At 39.6% G+C, this 19,388-nt stretch overlaps 1 protein-coding gene across 3 annotated transcripts in view; it reads left to right on the top strand.

Moving 5' to 3' along the window:
* ANO1 (anoctamin 1) overlaps positions 1–18,677 on the top strand; it is a 71,322-nt gene extending 52,645 nt beyond the window's left edge. For 2 of the 3 annotated variants that reach the window (XM_041459201.1, XM_041459200.1), the window contains 14 exons: positions 628–710; positions 2,320–2,331; positions 3,145–3,216; positions 6,356–6,430; positions 7,822–8,023; positions 8,477–8,588; positions 8,755–8,812; positions 8,901–9,001; positions 9,124–9,269; positions 10,398–10,550; positions 11,708–11,760; positions 13,357–13,541; positions 15,164–15,269; positions 16,187–18,677. In XM_041459201.1, coding sequence (XP_041315135.1) covers positions 628–710; positions 2,320–2,331; positions 3,145–3,216; positions 6,356–6,430; positions 7,822–8,023; positions 8,477–8,588; positions 8,755–8,812; positions 8,901–9,001; positions 9,124–9,269; positions 10,398–10,550; positions 11,708–11,760; positions 13,357–13,541; positions 15,164–15,269; positions 16,187–16,447 — 1,619 coding nt within the window. In that variant the 3' untranslated portion in view covers positions 16,448–18,677. The remainder of the gene's footprint in view (positions 1–627; positions 711–2,319; positions 2,332–3,144; positions 3,217–6,355; positions 6,431–7,821; positions 8,024–8,476; positions 8,589–8,754; positions 8,813–8,900; positions 9,002–9,123; positions 9,270–10,397; positions 10,551–11,707; positions 11,761–13,356; positions 13,542–15,163; positions 15,270–16,186) is intronic. The other variant, XM_041459202.1, reaches the window with a different exon arrangement.
* The last annotated feature ends 711 nt before the right edge of the window (positions 18,678–19,388 follow it).

The raw sequence follows: 19,388 nt of genomic DNA, 5'->3' as shown, positions 1-19,388 counted from the left end.
CTCGGTCTCAGGGGCAGATAGACTGATATAGACTGGGATCATTCATGGGGACTTAAGAATTACTTTAACCAGGTTTTTTTCTCTGAGCCTTCTCCATCAAAAAGAAAATGGTTGGGTTTCTAATGATTAAAACTCTTAAAGGCTTCCTGTTTCACACTTTCACAAGAGTGTTTGGGTGTGAGTGTGATGATTAGAGCCAGCCGCTCTATTGTGACCACTAGGTGGATGTAATTATAATGATATAAAAATGCTTTATCTTGATACCTTTGAGGGAATAACTCTGCCATCAGTACAAGTGAAATCATTCCTATTTTGTGCAGATGAGATTCAAGTGTTTTGGATTCACAGATTAAATGATGCACAGTTGGAGACCAATAATATTATTAGTCCCACATACAAATATTTAAATAAGTTTGGCTGCCTGGCTTTCTTAGAGCCCTTAAATATTGCAGGCCTCTTCCTTCGTGAAGCTGTGGATGTAGCAAATGCCCTTTTTTCAGCTCACCTGGATAAAACATTTGGCTCCTGGAACACCAGCGTTTCCAAGCCAGACCTGACTGTTGAATAGAAGGAAACAGAAATGAAGTTATGTGGTAATCTGTGTTCCATGTTAAACTGTTGTTTCAGCTGCCACCTTTATGGAGCACTGGAAGAGAAAACAGATGCGCCTCAACTACAGGTGGGACCTGACTGGGTTTGAAGAGGAGGAGGTTTGTCCCTTCAGTTCTGACTCTTTGCTTTCCACCCTGCTGTTGCCCTGACCTTACAGGGTTGCCTCGTGCTCCTGGGAGGGTTCCATCCTATAGGAGGAAGGAAAATCCCTATACATGAACTGTTTGAGGTTTTTGTAGCAAAGACATGACTAGTCCAGTCCTGTTGCCATGGGAACATAATTGTATAGCCACAAAATGTGATTTTTTTTTTTTCTTTTTGAAGCGTGGGGTCACACCTAGCAGTGTAGGCATGGAATATACAGCTCAGACCTTCTGCTGGGCTGAAGTCAGGGTGCCAAGAGCCAAGGACCTCATTCATCACACACTGCTGTAAATCAGAAATGAGTGCATTGAAGCTGATAAAGTTACAGTGCTGTAAAAAAAGCACTGAAAAATTCCTATTAACTTTAACGATGCAGGATCAAGCCCTGACTTGGAAAATACTTCAGAAAGCATTGCCAGACATAATGGGCTTGAGGCATGGGGAAGGACACGGTGTGAGGTGGTGGAGTTTTTTGCAGTGGCTAAAAAAAAAGTAATACTTCTGGCCAGGTTTATTCTAAATCTGCTGAAGAGCATAAAGGAGAAAAGGCCCAAATCTGTATGAAGAAAAGATCTTCAAAATCAATGAAGTTTTAGAAAGAGAGGAAAGAAAATCCTCAGTTAGCTGAGAAACTGTTTCCCACCATTTTGGTTTTGATTTTGCCGCTTTACAGAAAATAAAGGAGACACCTTCCCGGAGCAGAGCACAGTCCCAGCTCCCAGCCTTGCCCTGCTATTGTTATTAAAAGAAGTATGACCTCCCTTGTCACATCTCTAGATGTCCTAAATAGATACACAACAAACACTGCTCACGTGAAACACAAACCTCAGCAGCCCTTCCTGGCTTTGACACCCTGCAGCTCGCTGAGCCATTGCTCCCCTTGCCCCCAGAGCCTTTCTGTAGGAATTATCTCCCCTTAATATGTTTATCTCCTCCATAATATATTTAGGTACCCTGTGCCAGCAGCCTCTGCACTGGTCCATACCTATTTACTGGGGGAGAATATAGGGATTTATTTCCTGGACACTATATGCTCTTTTATTTTTGGTAACTTGTTAGCATCCATGAAAGTGAAGAGGATTAAGTGTATCTTTTCAATGGCAGCTTCATGTCTGAGTTCAGAGCTCTGCACAGCCAAACCAGCAGCTGTCAATTCCGTATATTTAATTCTGTGTGTTTGGTGGTCGGTGATAAATAATACAGCCAGGGGTTTTTCATAGGATTTAAGGTTCTGCTGTTGCTGATTTGGGGGAAACTTATGCTAGACTCATGTTGAATAGTTGGGGTTTTGAGTGAAATGCTAAAGCACAAAGTATCTCATTTTCTGGTGTTTTTAGAGATGCCAGGTTCACACAATACTTGCAGTAATGTTAATTAATATAGAACATGAATAGACTGGGTCTTCTCCTGTAGTGTCTAACCATCCACTGTACCTATGTTTGTTTCATGTAACTTTTAATATATAAATACAATATGACCTGGAACAGTTCAGTAATCAAATTTTTGTTTATTTGTTTTTTGTTTTTTTCTTGTTTTTCGTGGTTTTTTTCTGGTTTCCTGAAGGAGGCAGTCAAGGTTTGGAAAACATTTTTTTTTTTAATCGCTCCTACTTTTTTTATTCCATGTCTACTGATGAATGCCATCTTTTGATCTCCATTTCTCCTTTTTCGAGCATCAGATTTTCTTTGGAACTCCCACTGATTACTTTGCCTTTACACCCTTCCCCTCTCCACTTGTTCAGACTTTTTTCAGCTCCCTTCTGTTTCCCATCCAATGCATAATTTTTAATTCTGACTCTTTTATGAATGCGTAATTATTGGGAATTCTGAACCCATGAATCTTCCTCAGTCTTTTAGCTGTCTCTTACTTCCAAGTGTTTCCTACACCTTCTCCTGCAATGCAGACAGAGAATCTGTGGATGCTGTCCAGGACAGAATTAGGGGAACGCCCCAACTGACAATTTTATGGGATCCCAAAGACAAGTATTTTGCATATTTACAGCAGAAAATTAATCCCCTCATGAGCTGAGGATCACTGAAATTAGTTAATGACATTTAACTTTTTTCAAAAGTAGAGGTAACTAAAATCCAAGCATCATGAGCTGTGCTGTCTGCAGGTTGTGCTGCGTATCTCATATATTAAATGTAATCTACACAACACTGCACATTGCTGTCCAAATCATTCTGCAGCTGCTCCTGTATTCACAGGACTTAACATTTTTTTAAACTACAGTCAACTATCAATTGACATGAATGACATACCAAGTGAATTGGAATTCAGTTAGAAAACTCAGAAATTATCAGGAAATCAACCTGCAGAGAGTTCATCTATAGCTGATAGAGAAAATAAGAAATCTTGCTTTTTTAAAAAATATTACTTCTTTCACAGGATCATCCAAGAGCAGAATATGAAGCGAAAGTTTTAGAAAAATCATTGAGAAAAGAACACAAACATAAAGAGGTATGGTAAAAATATTCATTTGTTTCTCTTATGAAAAAGAAGGTTGTTACAGCAGGCAGTGACCCGAGACTAATGAATAGGTAAAAAGTAGTCAATGTTCACTGTGTTTAAGTTCCAGGTGTCTTCATCCACACATGAGATGTTCAGGGTCTGCCAGGCACAAGACCTGATTAAATCTAGAAATTACTTTACTAATTAGATTCAGGAGTGTGGCCCAGGGAAATTAACAGAGCCTCATCAAAGAGGTGCTCCTCTAACACTAATAAATCAAGTTTGAGAAAACTGTAATAAATCAAGTTTCAGAAAACTGTAACAAACCATCTTGTTCTGTGCAGTAAAAGTACCTAAAGCCTCTCAGCAGAACTTCTCTGTCTTGCTGGACTTTCTCTGCAAATAAAAATATTAACTAAGAGTACTAACTCCGATTTCCATGCCAAATTCCAGCCTTGGCAATAACTTTCCACCTTTTAAAAATGCAGCTTCCTCTTTTATCCCACTGAACAAGGCAGTGCTCACTTATGCTCTGAACTTGCTCTTTATATCATCGTGAGAAAGGTGCTGCCTGTCACCCGAGGAGCACCTGCCTCTTGCCAAGGGATTGTGCAATCCCCACAAGCAGCTTCCCTGCCCTTTCACTGGAGCTGGAATTCCTTTCCTGTCAGCATCAGAGGGATTTGGGAAAGCTCCTTTTCTCCCCTGCACACTGATGCCCCCATCCTACCTGAGGTTATTCCCCCTCCACTGCAAGAAGTGAGCCATTTGTGTGCCGTGGTTTTATTGAGAAAAGTAAAAACTCCAACATAAAATTTGGCAGAATTTCCTCTCTTGTGTCTGTTGCCAGTAGCATGACAACGTGGGACCATTCTCTAAATTGGGATTTTATGACAACACTGTGAAAATATAACTGCAATAACATTTACACTCTTTAGAGGCAGCACATATAGATGAATGTTTAAGTAAATTTACACTTGAGTACCACTGGGCCCCTCTTAACAGATGCTACAGAGCTGCTGGTGGTGTGTTCCTATTAATCTATAGGATGCTGTTTGTAAATGGTTCAGTGTCATAAGCAAATCAAATCCCTTTTTAAATCCCTTGCAGAAGAGCAACACTTTGGGTTGCTGCACTGTGATAGGCTGGGTAAACGATTTTGGATACAGACTTTACTGTATTCCACTAAAAACCTGTAACTTGCTCTACTTTTGAGTATAATCAAAATTTGGGTCTTAAATGTGGAAGACTAATCAGACAATTAATGAATGGTGGCCCTCTAATATTGGAGAATGAAATTCAAGCAATTAAGAAAGGATTATTTTTTTTTTTAACCAGACTATTTATAAGTTTTTGGGCTGTGTTCAATTTGGATGTTACTAATTTGGGAAACGTGAGAAAAAGAAGTTTTTTTCTGAAAGACTTGGTGATTATCTTTCATTGGGATCTAGTGTGTTAAAGTTCAAATTCAACAGTTGTAACACTTGGAAACCTTCTTAAAGAAAAAATATCTAAAGCTAAACCAAAATTGCATATAGATTTTTTCAAGAGAAGTCTAATTAAAAAAAAAAAAACTTAAAGGAAAAAAAAATTTCCACATTCTTTACAGCTCATAAAATTGAAAGCAGAGCACAATCCTATATTAAAAAGGGAATATCATTTGCAGGATTGCCTGATGTTCCCTAGGATTTGGGGCAAGCATTTCTCTTTTGTTGCTGTTATATTTTATTAACTTAAAACTGAAACACAAAGCCTTAACCAAGCTAACAGAGCATTCACTTGTGCTAAAATGCTGTGTCAGTAGAGAATATGGAATTAATTACTGGAATTAATTGAGCAGTGCTTTGTAATGCCATATTTCCCGACCCTTTTCTGTTTCCTTTGACTGCCGATCAGAAGCACCGATATTTTCCAGAAGAGACAGCAAACAAATGGAGACAAAGAGTTAAGAAAGTCATGGCTGGGGTGAAATTGGTTCTTTTTATACAAACTTATGAAGAAACTCAAATTATGAGTAATTATGGAAGACAAAAATCAATTTGGTTTTGGCTGTTAAACCTTTGTTTAATATTCACATTCAGTTCTGGGTTTCTTCCCCTACCTCGCCTCATTCCTTCAGCACTTTTTAGGACAATGCTCTATGAGTTGGGAATGGCACTGCACGGCTAATCTTAGATTTCCCATCCTGGATGCTATGTTTTGCAGAGGAGCATGGGCCATCTGTTGAAAGAGCTGCTTGCACTTCCCTGAGACAATGTGCATGTCATAAAAATAGAATTTGAGCAATATTTTTATGTGCATTACATGTGCATCGTCCTCTGAGATGTTCCTTTTGCTGTTGATTTTCTGGTGTTTCAAAACAATTCCGGGCATCCAAGTTTGTGAAGGACTCCAGAGGAGCAATGCTCTTCTAAATGAATATTTTGTAGCCAAGATTCAGGCAGCGGCTGATTGACTGGGTTTAGGGAATTCAGAGAATATATAGAGTTGTTATATTGAAAATAACAAAATGGTTTGGGTTGGAAGGGACCTTAAAGATCACCTCAATCCAGCCCCCCTTCTATAATTCCTGTTACTGTAGTCTATTGAATACCATAGGAATAGCCAGGTTAAATTAAAAGTCACTCATATCAAAGGAATTTTAAGTCTTGCCACACACCAAAACTTAATCTTTCCTGTCAAGTGGGTGTTCACCTTGGAGCTACTCCATAGCATGAATTAATTTAATACTTAAATCTGTATTTCAGTGGAGCCAATGGTGCAACAGCAGAGCTGCAAATATCAACTGTGGAAGGGGAGAGGAAGGAGGGGGATTTTTGTAGGGAAAGCAAAAGAAAATATTTAACAGCAAGAGAGACCTTACTTCATGGTTTATGACAGCCTATTTGCATGTTTCCTTCAAAAAGTACACAGAAAAATCTGATTTATTTATACTCCCAGCGCAGGCGCTTGACCAGTCTGAACCTGGATACGGAGTAAACAATTTGCCTGTGTGGAATTGTGACTGTAAACACTGTGTCTGCATCTTCTAACTGGTTGTGGTTTTCCCAGCCTTTTCTTCCCCCTCTTTGTTTTCATCACATGTGCAGAATCATACTCTCCTTCTTTATCAAATGTACTTTTTTTTCCCACCAAAAAAAAAATTTAGACTGATAAAGAGAAGCTGACATGGAAGGACCGTTTTCCAGCCTATTTAACCAATTTTGTTGGCATCATCTTCATGGTAAGCATCACCTGGCAAAACCTGATTTTTTTTTTGTTACTGAGTCGTTGTGTGGAAGAGAAGTGATAGGAAACTTTAGCAGGGGGATGTAGTTCAAAATGGCTTTTTTCCAGTGAAAAAATTCAAGCATTTTATTGGTTTATGATCTGAAATATTTTCAAGAGCTTGAATTTCTACTTTGCTGTCTTTTTCCAATAAAGACAAAAGAATACTAAACTAGGGGAGGGGAAAGTGAGGGCACAGAAATGGAAATTCCTACACCACTGATGGGATGAAGCTTAAAAAGTACAGAGAAGCCCTCTCAGAAGGTGGTCAGGAAGGAGAGACCAACATCATTTTTATAATCAAACTTTAGGAAATAACTGACGTTGCCAGTTGCAATCATAATTGCAATGATTTTTAGTAAATCAGTCAAATTTGGAGCTATACCATCTTAACAGGAGAATTGCAAACAGAGCACTTAACTCAAAGAAAAGGTAAAATAATGATGAGAACAGCCTTCTTCCAATTGCTGATAAAGCATCAGTGTTTAAAACAAATGTTGACAGAAATAATAATAATTCAAGTCATGGAACAGATTGGTAGAGATATTGAAAAAAGCTTAAACCCTTTCCAAAGGTAAAATTTCCCGGACTAAGTCAACTAATTTGGTTTTTTGGTGTAGCGATTTTGGTTTAGGGTTGAGTTTTTTAAAAATTTGTATTTTCAGAGAGCAGAAATGCAGCAAATCTCATATGCTCAGCTGAAAAATCAGTACCTTTTGAGAATCATGTTTTAAAATCATTCCTCTTTTTAAGCAATGAAAAATCGAGAGAGATTTTACTGTGCCAGGAAGTGTGTTGATTTAATCAGATTTAATTTCAGTTTTTGATTATGAGAGCACAGTGAGCCTGTCTAAGGGATTTAAAGGCTGGTGTGTAGAGTGAAGCTGAAATACTCCTATTTGTTTCAAATTTGGGGTTTTTTTTATCACAGAGGAAACACCATGTGTATATGCTGCTAGTGTCACGGCTGAAAGCAAGCCCACTAATACTTTTCATATTAGTATTGATGTTAATTACAATTATTATTTATATTAATTAGTAATTAGTATCTTAGAATTTATTTATTAGTAATAGTTAGTATTTTTTAATGCTGCTAAGCATGGAGTTTACATTTAGATGCCTTAAAAAAAAAAAAGCCTTTTGCCTGCCATTGCATCATCATAGTGCCATTCTTTTTCCTGTGCTTTTCAAGTAAAAAGGGGGGCTCCCTTCCCATAGTTCATCAAGGCCTTAATGCAGTAGTGGGTGGATGTAGGGTGTGGCCCAGAGGTCCCCTTTTTAAGGTTATTTCTAAATCCCAAACAAAGGCAAACCTCTGGTAAGGTTTTGGGCGATTCTTGCTTGCAGGTTGGGCTGACATTCGCCATTGTGTTCGGGGTGATCATCTACAGGATCTCCACGGCTGCTGCCCTGGCCATCAGCTCCACGCCCTCGGGGCGCTCCAGCGTCCGCGTCACCGTCACCGCCACCGCCGTCATCATCAACCTGGTGGTCATCATCATCCTGGACGAGGTGTATGGCTGCATCGCCAGGTGGCTCACGCAGATCGGTGCGTCGGAACCCTCAGCTCGCCACAAGGGGTTAACTCAGACCACCCAGATCACTGGGGCTCGTGAGCAAAGCCAAGGACAGTCACATTGTGCCTAAAATTCCACTGTGGAACTTTTTTTTTCCAAGAAATTGTCAGTAACAAAAGGTCCAGAAATCTTTTCAGGTCAAGTTTTGGCGCACCTACAAATGATTGTCCTGAAGGTCAGGCAGGTGTGGAACTAAATTGGAATTGCCATTGTAACGTGTCTGACTGGTGGGATCCTCAGTAGATTGACCTCAGTGCAGCCATACTGCTTTTTTATATATATATGTATATAGCACTACACATATATATCCCTTTGTTTAAAAAGTGGCTGATTATGTTCTCCAAAACCCACGTTTACAAGATCTTGAAATGTTTCCAGGTAAGGTCATTCCTTAACGTTTCTCATCCATGTCCCATTGGTTCCAGAGGTACCAAAGACTGACAAGAACTTCGAGGAGCGGCTGATTTTCAAGGCTTTCCTGCTGAAATTTGTCAATGCCTACACCCCCATTTTCTACGTGGCTTTCTTCAAAGGCCGGTGAGTGATGGAAGGGCTATTCAGGGTTTCAGCTTCTTGGAGGTCTTTTCAGGACTAAACATTAGGTGGTCCCACTCAGAGGCATGGAGTATGACATAAATTACTTTAGGAATCAAATACTGAAAGTATAAAATCCATCTGATGTTTTTAACTCATTGTGCCCTAGATTTGTTGGACGTCCAGGTGACTACGTCTACATTTTCCATTCCTTCCGAATGGAAGAGGTAATTGAATTTCTATCCTGTCTGGGATCGTATTGGATGGATGGGGTGGAGGAGATGTTCTGACTGACCTCTCCTCTGTCCACCCCAGTGTGCTCCAGGAGGATGCCTAATGGAATTGTGTATCCAGCTCAGTATTATCATGTTGGGCAAGCAGCTGATCCAGAACAATTTGTTTGAAATTGGCATCCCGTAAGTAGCAACTTCTGTGCTTTCTTATTTTAATTATTGTGCCTGGTAATGTAAAACAACTGAGAAATGAGCACTGAGTGAGCAGAATGGACTGCTCAGCAAATTGTCTCCATTTCCCTCAGAAAAATGAAGAAGTTTATACGATACTTGAAACTGAAGCGTCGGCGTTCTCTAGACCATGAAGAGCACATGAAGAAAAAGCAGCGCTATGAAGTGGACTATAACCTGGAGCCCTTCGCTGGACTCACCCCTGAGTACATGGAAATGAGTAAGTGAGGTGGAAAGAAGGCATTTTAAACCGTAATTATTGTGACTAATTGGGATGGAGAGACGAGTTTTTTGAACTGTACATTCAGCAGACAGTGGATATGAGATAACTGAATTATTAACATGTGCAGTCTTGGACTGGAGAGTGTTTCAGCCAACCCTGGCTGCTGGAGGGCTGAATTGTGCTCTCTGCTGTTTGCAAGCCCTTACTTTAGAATGATATTTTAGATATTTTCTTTCAAGCCATGTAACACATCACTGTCAAGTTTCAAATGCAAATGATTAAGTGGCATCTACTTGAGATTGTGAGGCATATTTTACCATCAGCTGAACCCTTCACTGGAAGTAAGTTAGTTCAGATTTGATTATTTCCACACCAGAGTCTTTTTATCTAATATCTGAACTAAATTTTCTGAGAGCAATGCATGTCTGTAGACCTGGTTGTACTTGACAGATCACATAGAATTTTTTTTTCAAGCAGTATCTCATGTTCAGTGAGATAAATTAGAATATCTGGTGACCTTGATGTTCAGAGTACTTGAAGCAGATGGGAATTCAGTGGTACAAACTGAATGGCCATGCTGCCAGTTCCTAAAAATAAGAAAAGATGCTGTTACTGAGATCAGCATTTGGAAGTAACAAGAGAAAGATGGCCTGGCAGTACCAGGATGAGCATGACATCCATACAAAAAGCAAATATGATCCCAGGTTATAGGAAGCAAGTTATTCCTGGCAGAGGCAGGGATCAGCCATGTCCTTTCCAAAGCTTCCAGTGAAGGCCAAAAACCTGCCAGGTGGAACATGGCAAGCTTAGGTAGAGCCAACACGGTCACTGCCATAATCCCACTCCTTCAGGTGACTCCTGTGCCAGCTTTGCCCACGGAAAAATTGTTTTAGGAGCTTCCCCATCCTTCTGGTCACTATTGCCTTTCCTTTTGCAAGGTGACAACTGGCCTTCCATACCCAAACAGAGCAGCCATCATGCAAACTGTGCCTGACACAGAAAATGGGATTGAGTCTCCCAGAAGTCATCACCTCATCAGAACTGAGGGGCTGGCACTGATGTGGTGATGGGCGCATTTGGTAAACACTGACAACAGGCACTGAAATGTTTTCTTTTTCTTTCCAGTTATCCAGTTCGGGTTTGTAACTTTGTTTGTTGCCTCCTTCCCGCTGGCACCTTTGTTTGCTTTATTGAACAACATCATTGAAATCCGTCTGGATGCCAAAAAATTTGTTACTGAGCTGAGGAGACCGGTAGCAGTGAGAGCAAAGGATATAGGTAAGTGGATATTGTTATTGTATCCCTGTTTGTTTATTCCTGGATTGATGGCAGGATATTATTATGCTGAGCTAGTTTCAATAACAGGGAGATATTTATAGGAAAAGTCAAAACATTCAGCTGTGGCTTACCTGTGAATTGTCATAATTTATTGAGGCTTTAGCTTTAAAATAGGAAGACCAAAGCTTTAATTTCAGATGAATATTTCATTAAGTAAATATTATCACTTTTTAAATCAACGTGATCAATGCAATAGGAAAATATCTCACACGGTTCTGACATCAACAGCCCTTCCTGGCAATGCAGTTTTCATGCAGAAGCAAAAATTTCCACATTTAGTAACTCTGCACTGGCCTCAGAAATACCCTTGGGAATGCGAGGAGACTCAAAAGTCTGTGGGTAGATGTATCCCTTTGTCCCTACTCAGCAGGAAGGGTGAAAACTGCATTGGATGGAGCTGGAGCTGGGCTCTGTGGGGACAAGAGCCCAGTCGTGCTCTTACAGGGGGCTCACACCTATGGGTATTTGTAATGAGGGAGATGCTTCTCCCAAATGCTGGTTACTTGTGAACTAGAAGCTCATTAAAATAAAAATAAAAGTAGAAATAAAGTAACTGTCCTTGTTACAGAGCCAAACAGCAAGAGCAGAGAAGTTCATCTGTTATTAAACTTGAAGTTCATTCTACTGCAGTACAGGCAGAGTTTATTCTTGGGCTCATCCTTGTGCCCTAGGATCATCCTAGACTTGAAGAACACATCATGTTTTGTCATGACTTTGCTTTGGGGGTGTTTTGTGACTCCCTGATTTGATGCTGCAGGTTCAGGTTGCTGGTGGAGATGACTGGGAGGGTCATGTTGATTTTTTTGATTGTGGTGGGGTTTGATTATTTTTTTATTTGTTTCTGAAAATGTGTTAATTGCAATTCATTGCAGTTCAATCCCATTCTTCAAAACCTCAAAAAAATAGATGCCAAAACATAGTTGGGCTCCTTTTGCTTACAAGCCATAAAATTAATTTTTTATAATTTTATTCTTTTTCTATTTAAAATATAACTAGCTCAGCATAATCATACATGCTCCTAACTCTGTTAACTGAAGATGTAATTTATCTCATTTTAAGGACGAGAACAGCATTTACATGTTTGTCTCCTTCCTCAGGAATCTGGTATAATATCCTCAGAGGTATTGGAAAGCTTGCTGTCATCATAAATGTAAGTACATCAGCATGAATTAAATTTGATTTCAATAGGCTGGCTTTTCCATTCTGCTCCATTAGTTTTATTTCAGTACAAAATCCCTTCAATCAAGTGAAAGTATATGACTGAGAAATTTTTGGAAATATTTGAGGATGAGTTGCTGTGTTTATTTTCAAGCTGTGATAGCAGTAGCAATAATATAAAATAGTAAGTAGTCACTGCTGCTTTTTTCCAGAATGTTTTTGTAAAACAGTTCTGTCCTTCAAACAAATATGACCACAGCTGCTCTACTTTTACTCTTTTGAAATACTATCAGTAGCATAAGATGTATTTTCTAATTTCAGTGCTATTTTGGGAAAGGTGAGAACCAGTTCAGCTCCTGAGAGTGCAGAATCCCTCCATTGAAAATCTGCCCTCGAGCTGCGTTGCCCCCACTCAGAGAGCTTGGACAATCCTGAAAAAAAAAAAAGTTTATTTCAGCATTTCACAAAAGTTTATCAGGCCTTAATATATTAACACATGTACTTCTGCACTATTCTATATGAATAGATATCCACAATGATCATCCTCCTTGCATCCCAGCTGAGGGGAAGATGAAAACAAAGGCCAGCTGAAATTCAACATGTTTGCAGTGCAGCAAAGCAGGGACTCTGCAGGGCTTATGGCCACATGGCCATGGACTCCCTTGGTTTTTTTTTTTATTATCCAGACTTGAAACCTCTTCATTTTGTCCCCAGGGTTCTGTTGTGCTATGGCAAACCCATTCTTTTGATGTGCTGCCTTAGTTTGTCTTTCCCATTTTTCCTCTTTTCCTTTGGAAATAATTTCTCTGTTTTTGTCTTTTGTTCTGTGTAGTCTTTCCTCATCAATACCCAGTGTTAGTTTTCCCTCTTTGATCAATGTACTGCTCTTCTGTACCATAAAATAAGTAAAACATTTTGTACTGTTTGTTCCACATGTACATGAGATTTATGCCAGTAGCAATGTTTCATAATGAGGATAAATGAGGAAGGCTAAAGTCATGAGGAACTCAGCCCAATTGACTGCTGTGCCTTTTCCCCATGATTTTTTCCGAAAATTTTAAATAACTGGATGAAATGCAACTTTTGTGACCATAAAAATAAAACTGGGCTCAGTCTCCTCATCCTTTTATCCTGATGAAGTTGAGAACCACACACAATTAACATTCTTTTGCAATGCAATGAGACTTTGAAGAGTCAAATCACCGTGGGTTGTTTGCAGGATGGAAAAGCAGCTGGAAATCAATCAATTGGACCTTGTTCAAGGCAACAGGGAGAAGCTGTGACAAGGACACAGGGAAGCAGAGCTGTGGTAGCTCCCCCTGATGCTGGGGGTACAGCTGCTCCATTTTTGGGGGCCCGGGTTGTCACCCACGCAGACGCCTCAGCTGGTGTGGCACTGCTCCAGGGAATACGCCGCACCTCAGGAGTGGGCAGTGAACAATCCCTTGCTGGTGCAGTGAATGCTCCACTTTCAGGGCTCTCAGGCTGCCCTGAGTAGTGTGAGTAGTTTGGGCAAGTCATGGTTGAGGATGTGATGAAGTTAAGCTCTGCCTGGGTACCGCGCTCACTCTTTACTCTTGTGGCTCAGGCATTTGTGATCTCATTCACATCCGACTTCATTCCACGCCTCGTGTACCTGTACATGTACAGTGAGAATGGCACCATGCATGGCTTCGTCAACCATACACTATCCTCTTTTAATGTCAGCGATTTCCAAGCAGGAACAGCTCCCAACGACCCCCTGGATCTTGGCTACGAGGTTCAGATATGCAGGTACTCTCTTGAATGATCGCTAATGCCAAGTGTTTTCACAGCTGGCTAAGAACGTGGAAAATTCTTACATTCCTGGGGCAGATTCTTTGTATTTTCAATACCTTTTTAGCACTTTGCTAGCCTTTTATATCAGATGGATCCATTGCCTTAAACATCCTGCTTGCATATTAAGTAATCACATACCTGAATGTGGCTTACTGCTTATTTTGGGAAATGGAGATTATTGTTAGTTCAATTCAGTGCTTGTCCATGCAAAGACTTTTATTATTATGGATTCCCTTTTCCAGGAAAGGAGACAACTAATGATAAACAGCACAACGATGCTTTAAGGGAAGAAAATTATGTCACTCTGATGGCATGTCATGATATAATGACCATGACTTCTTTTTTTGTCCAGTTCCCAATTCCTGATGAAAGCAGTAGCATCCTTATCTGCACTGGAACTTAGGACTTATTTGTAGTGTCATCACACAGGAGAAATTTGCATGCCTGTGACAATTCATATCTATTCTTCTCATGTTTAAAGGAAAATTGTGGTTACCTATTTCAGCTAATATATTCTTAGAACTGGGGATCAAATCCAAATCTGACAGTGAAAGCACTTAGACCAGCAAAGCTGGAAAGGGGACAACAGAGGGAGGAAGAGGGAGAGGAGAGTAAGGAAGGAAGAGATATTCCAGGGGAGAAAGAAACAAAGATGACTCTGATACACGCATACTAAAAAAAAATCACACTAACTGACCCAGTAAAAAACCTTGCCTTTGGATCATATTATTTTATATTATATTCTTTGTGCATTTGAATAGTGCAAGTTAATATGGTGAAATGACCTCTAAACAGAAAATTCACTCAGAGATTAAAGCAAAACCAACCCAACTGCATTTGCAGTAGCTTTGCTTGCTTTTACTTTCTCCTGGTTTCCTCCTGCTGCTCTCTGGGCAGAGGTTAAGCAAGGTTGGCAAACATGTTTCAGGACAGAATGGAAGTGTTGGCATTGTGGTCCAAAAGCAAAATGCCAGATTTATTTGCTTTCCACTCCCAGCCTCTGTCTTCTTTAAATCCCATCCTTATCCCAAGGATTTTAAAATCATTTGAAAATGCAGAGCCCTAATTCTTTCAAAATATTGACAGGATGCTGTGGTTTTGAATTGTATGTATTTTTCTTGGTCCTGTTTATCAACACATAGATTCTGTAAGCCATAGCTAAGGAAAAATTCTCTTCTCTCCACATGGCAAAATTTAGCTTCAACCTTTTGCTAATCACATGTTAAACACGTTCTATGAATCTGAGATCAGTATTTTTGCCTTTAAAATTAGTTTGAAAAATATATGTTGCCTTTTTACCTATCCTAAAATAAATCACCTGAGCTGTGTAGTTTACTCAGTCTTATGCAAAATTGATATTATATGTAGTAATCAGAGCGTATTAAGATGAATTAACCTTTAATTTTAAGGCTAACTTGAACTATGGGAGAGTTTAATCTGTGTCTTGTTTCTGAAAGATTAACACAGTGAGCTTTCTTTTAAACAGTTCCATTTATTGTTTGAGTGTTTGTTAATAACTCCTTCTGGTGCCAGCATTTCTGAATTGCACCCCTGATTTACTGAGTCTTGTTTTGCAGGTACAAAGATTACAGAGAACCCCCCTGGTCTGAAAACAAATATGACATTTCAAAGGATTTCTGGGCTGTCCTAGCAGCACGATTGGCATTTGTGATAGTTTTCCAGGTAGGTGACACTGCAGGCACTTGGAAATAAGTTATTGGGCCAAAGAAATATCTTCTTTCTCAGTTGTTTCATGGAAAAGCCAAAGAAATTTGCCCATCTTCATCACCCTCTTTGTCCCACCCACCCAGGCATTGGTATATCCTCAGTGGAAAAATTCATCCCCAGGGATCCCTGTATTGGTTTGATGCAGAACAACTTAATGACCTTAGAGACCAGCAAAGCACAAGGCTGCTACTAATTGGGTCCCACCAATTTCTCCCATAGGACATCAACAATTTCACTGAAGCACCATAAATTTAACCCAAAATCATTTTTAGAGCTAGCCAAGAAATGAGATTTTCAAAATTTTCCAAGTTCAAGTTTAATTTGCATCTGAATAAGAAGGTAAAATCTTGTAATTTGTCCTTGAAAGACATTTTTTAATCACAACAGTGATGCTACTTATTGTGACAAAAATGTTTTAAGTCTGCCTTATCTGAGTAACTTGTTTCAAAACTTCTAGTGGTTTTTTTTTTTATTATTAAAAATTATCTTCATAGGAAAGACCACCCCTTCCTTGAATGAAGGGTTTCAATGAGAAAAATTCAATTGGAATGTATTTTACCAACTTCTACCATTTTACCTCTTGTATTTGCTTCTGCCTTCCTGATATAAATCTCACAAGCCACTCACCAACTGCAAATTCCTTCGGATTTCTAAGTGGCTGCAGTGTCAGGATTGGTACATAAATCATAGAGGTCTATACCTGATGTATTTCTCTACTTCTAGCATGCACAAAGCAGTTGAGGGGAATTTGGTTCTGTAGTCCAACTCAAATATTGTCCTCTCTTCATTTTCCTTCCTAAGTGCCCTCTCCTTTCCCCACAGCCACCCATTAATTTGGCCCTGCTGACACTTTCTCACAACTTCATTTTCAGAACTTGGTCATGTTCATGAGTGAATTTGTTGACTGGATTATCCCAGACATTCCCAAGGACATTAGTCAGCAGATTCACAAGGAGAAAGTTCTCATGGTGGAGGTCTTCATGAGGGAAGAGCAAGGAAAGCTGCAGATGCTGGAAACCTGGAAAGACAAGGACAAGAGAAAAGGGGAAAACTGTAACAACCACAGCCCCAGGCTCCCGAGGAGCCGCAGTGGGAGCTTGTCCTCCTGCCATTCCTATCCTCTGGACGTTTAGGAGAGGAGGGAGCTGAGTCTGTCAGGGCATTCCAGAGACAAAAGCCATGACGCCAAGGGCAGGATTCCGATAATGGACACCCCGGTGCATGTTGAAGGATGTGCTGCCATTTCGCTCCCATCTTTGTGAGAAATGCCCTTCTTGAAAACATGGAGGACCACGTTCTATTTCTGACAATGTTGGGGTTTTGTTTTGTTTTCTTTTCTTTTCTTTTGCACAAGCAGTAATGCAGGGAGTTTTTATATTTCATCCTTAGGTAACACTATCGACACTGACGTGCATTAAGAAATGCAGGTACTTAGGACAATCTTGCTAGAGATATTCTCTAAGAATCTGATCTTAGCATATCAATCAGCTAATGAAATAAAGGTAAATTTGAAGTAATAATAATGATAATAATAATTTGAACTATTTTTGGAAAGCTGGGTTTGAAGGTCCATGGGGTAACTCGCTAAATGATATGCAAAATCAGTATTCCCAAGTATTCCATTAATACTACTATCTACCAGACTGACTTGCTTCCCAAGACTGAGTTTAGCTCTGTGAGTCTGATCTTTAGAGTCCCAAAGGTGTGGGGGGGACTTGTTGCAACCTGCTGTGTCCCTCAGACCCTCCCCGGGGCACCACTGCCTCTGGAAACGTCAGCACAGGGATTCTGGGCAGTGCTTTCGTGGCAGCAGCAACAGCAGCAGCAGCACAATTCCAGAGATCCTCCCAGCAGGTCCATGATCATGGAGCATTTGTTAAATGCCCTGAGTTAATGAGCACACAGAGAGCTCCAGTGACTCTCACTGCCCTGCCAAGCACTCACACACTGCTGTTGCCGAGGAAATTCCCTTTTCCCCGATGTTTCAGCACATCCCTGTCCCAGGCTGGCTTTTCCCTGTAGCCCTCTGGAGCAGGAGAAGGGAGTGCTTGCACAGAAGGGAGTGTGTTTCACAGCCAGCTTTTCCCACAGACTTTCTGCTGTTGGCTAGCACTTCCCAGAGGCTGTGCCAGAGGAGCAAATCCCAAATGCATCCCACTTACTGTCTTCATGGAAGCTTTGCCTGCACTGGGGCTACAGGACCAGACCTTCAGCTAGTTACAGGACTTTTCTTTTGTCTTAAAATCCTCTGTCTTTTGTACAAGGAGCTTTTCCCTAAAGTATAAGTCTGAAATCCTTACTTACCATGACTAGCTAAATCCCATCAATACAGCTCTTTTTAAGCATAATACGTTTTTGTTTTGCTTTGTCGACCGATAAACTGCACTTCCAAATAATATTGGTGCAATTAACCTTATTTCTTTTATTGCTTTGTCTTGTCCATGGCACTTGCATTATGAAATATTGAAAAGGAAAATAAAAAGGAAAGATTTCTTTAAAGTCTAACTACTGTATGGTTTGTTACAAAACCAAACTGTTTTCAAGAGGTTAGTTATTTCTTTTTTCTTTCATTTTTTTTCTTTGCCAAACTAATTTAAAGATTAATGCTAGAACTCTAAAAAGAATGCCATATATAGCTTTTGATATATTTATTTGTTTTAAAGTATGTGATAAACTTGATATTTTTCTGTAGTCTGTCCAAAGAAGGTACCAAAAGAGAAATTATGTGGAAGAAAGAAAATGGTATTAACCAAATATTCTTGAAGCTTATTTAAAATATTGATCCAACCAAAGATTTTTATTAATAAAGGGCTTATATTTTGTTAACTCTTGTTTCTGTTGTATTTTGACTTGCAGGAATGTCACTATTTTTAAAATTTGTAACTTATGATAGCGTGTTGCTGTAGGGCCAAATCCTGCCTGATTTATTCCCACATAAATGTAATGCCTGGTTAGTAAATGTTTACCAGATCAGGCCCACTGACTGCAATAGGACTGGGGAGAAATCAAGTAGAATTCTGTCCACACATTTTGTTGAAAACCTATTTTTCCTCTCATTCCTTAGTAGCCCAAAAGATCCAGGAGAAAGCCAAACTACCTATTCTGGGGAGAAATCTTAGGGATCATCCTCGAAGGGGATTTAATCTGTAAATACTGACCTGAAAGTGTTCCCAGCTTAATACTGACATTCCTGTAAATGGTGGAACTATATCCTGAACACATACTTATCTGAATTTTTCATTATTTGCTGAAATCATGGAATAGTAACAGTTGCTTATACTTTCTTTTCTACAGTAAATTGTTTTAAATGGAATTTTGTATATAAAAATCTGTATTACTACTTAGATATCTATAAAATTCTTTCATGGAATCATTTTTTAAGAAAAGCAAATATATACTAAATTTGTTTTATTTTGGTTTTTTTTTTTTTTTTTCATTTTCTTTGAACACTTATTTGAAATAAACTTAAATATCCAAGAGTTTCTCCTGTGGGACAGGTTCTGTTCCCAACCCTCCTTGTGCTCTGAGTGTACAGACATCTCCCTAAAAATGTCCCAGGTAGGTCTGGTGTTTGAGCTACTTTAGAGAGCCACTTGGAGATGAGTAAATCCCACCTGAAATCTCCAGGAGTACAAAAGGGAGTTTTTGGCTGCAGAATGGCTCCACTGTGGCTGTCACATTTCCACTGCCCTGAGGGACCTGTCCAAGCAAAGCTGGCCTCAGAACCTCACTTGCTGATTGCAATTTTTTTTCTCTTTCCCATTTAACTGTCATGTGAGAAGGCAAAGCACGAGGCTTCACACCAGCCCTCCTTTCCTTGATGAAAGATATTAATGCTCCAAGTCAGGAAATTTAGTTTAGAAGGTGGGAATTGTGTTCTGGGAGAATGGATATGGACACCAGCAGCAGGTAAACCACAGTCTAGCTAGTAACCATGTGGGATTGTCGGTTATTAAAGATAAAATGGTATATATGAGCTCATTAGATGTAAGATGATGCCTTCCAAAAAACCATTTGCACTGCAGTTGTGGTACTTTTGCTTAAAGTTGTTTCACATTTGGGACACAAAAAAAA

Source organism: Pyrgilauda ruficollis, unplaced genomic scaffold, assembly GCF_017590135.1.
Source record: "Pyrgilauda ruficollis isolate IOZ18807 unplaced genomic scaffold, ASM1759013v1 scaffold132, whole genome shotgun sequence".
Lineage (NCBI taxonomy): Eukaryota > Metazoa > Chordata > Aves > Passeriformes > Passeridae > Pyrgilauda > Pyrgilauda ruficollis.
This window is presented reverse-complemented; position numbering and strand designations above follow the sequence as displayed.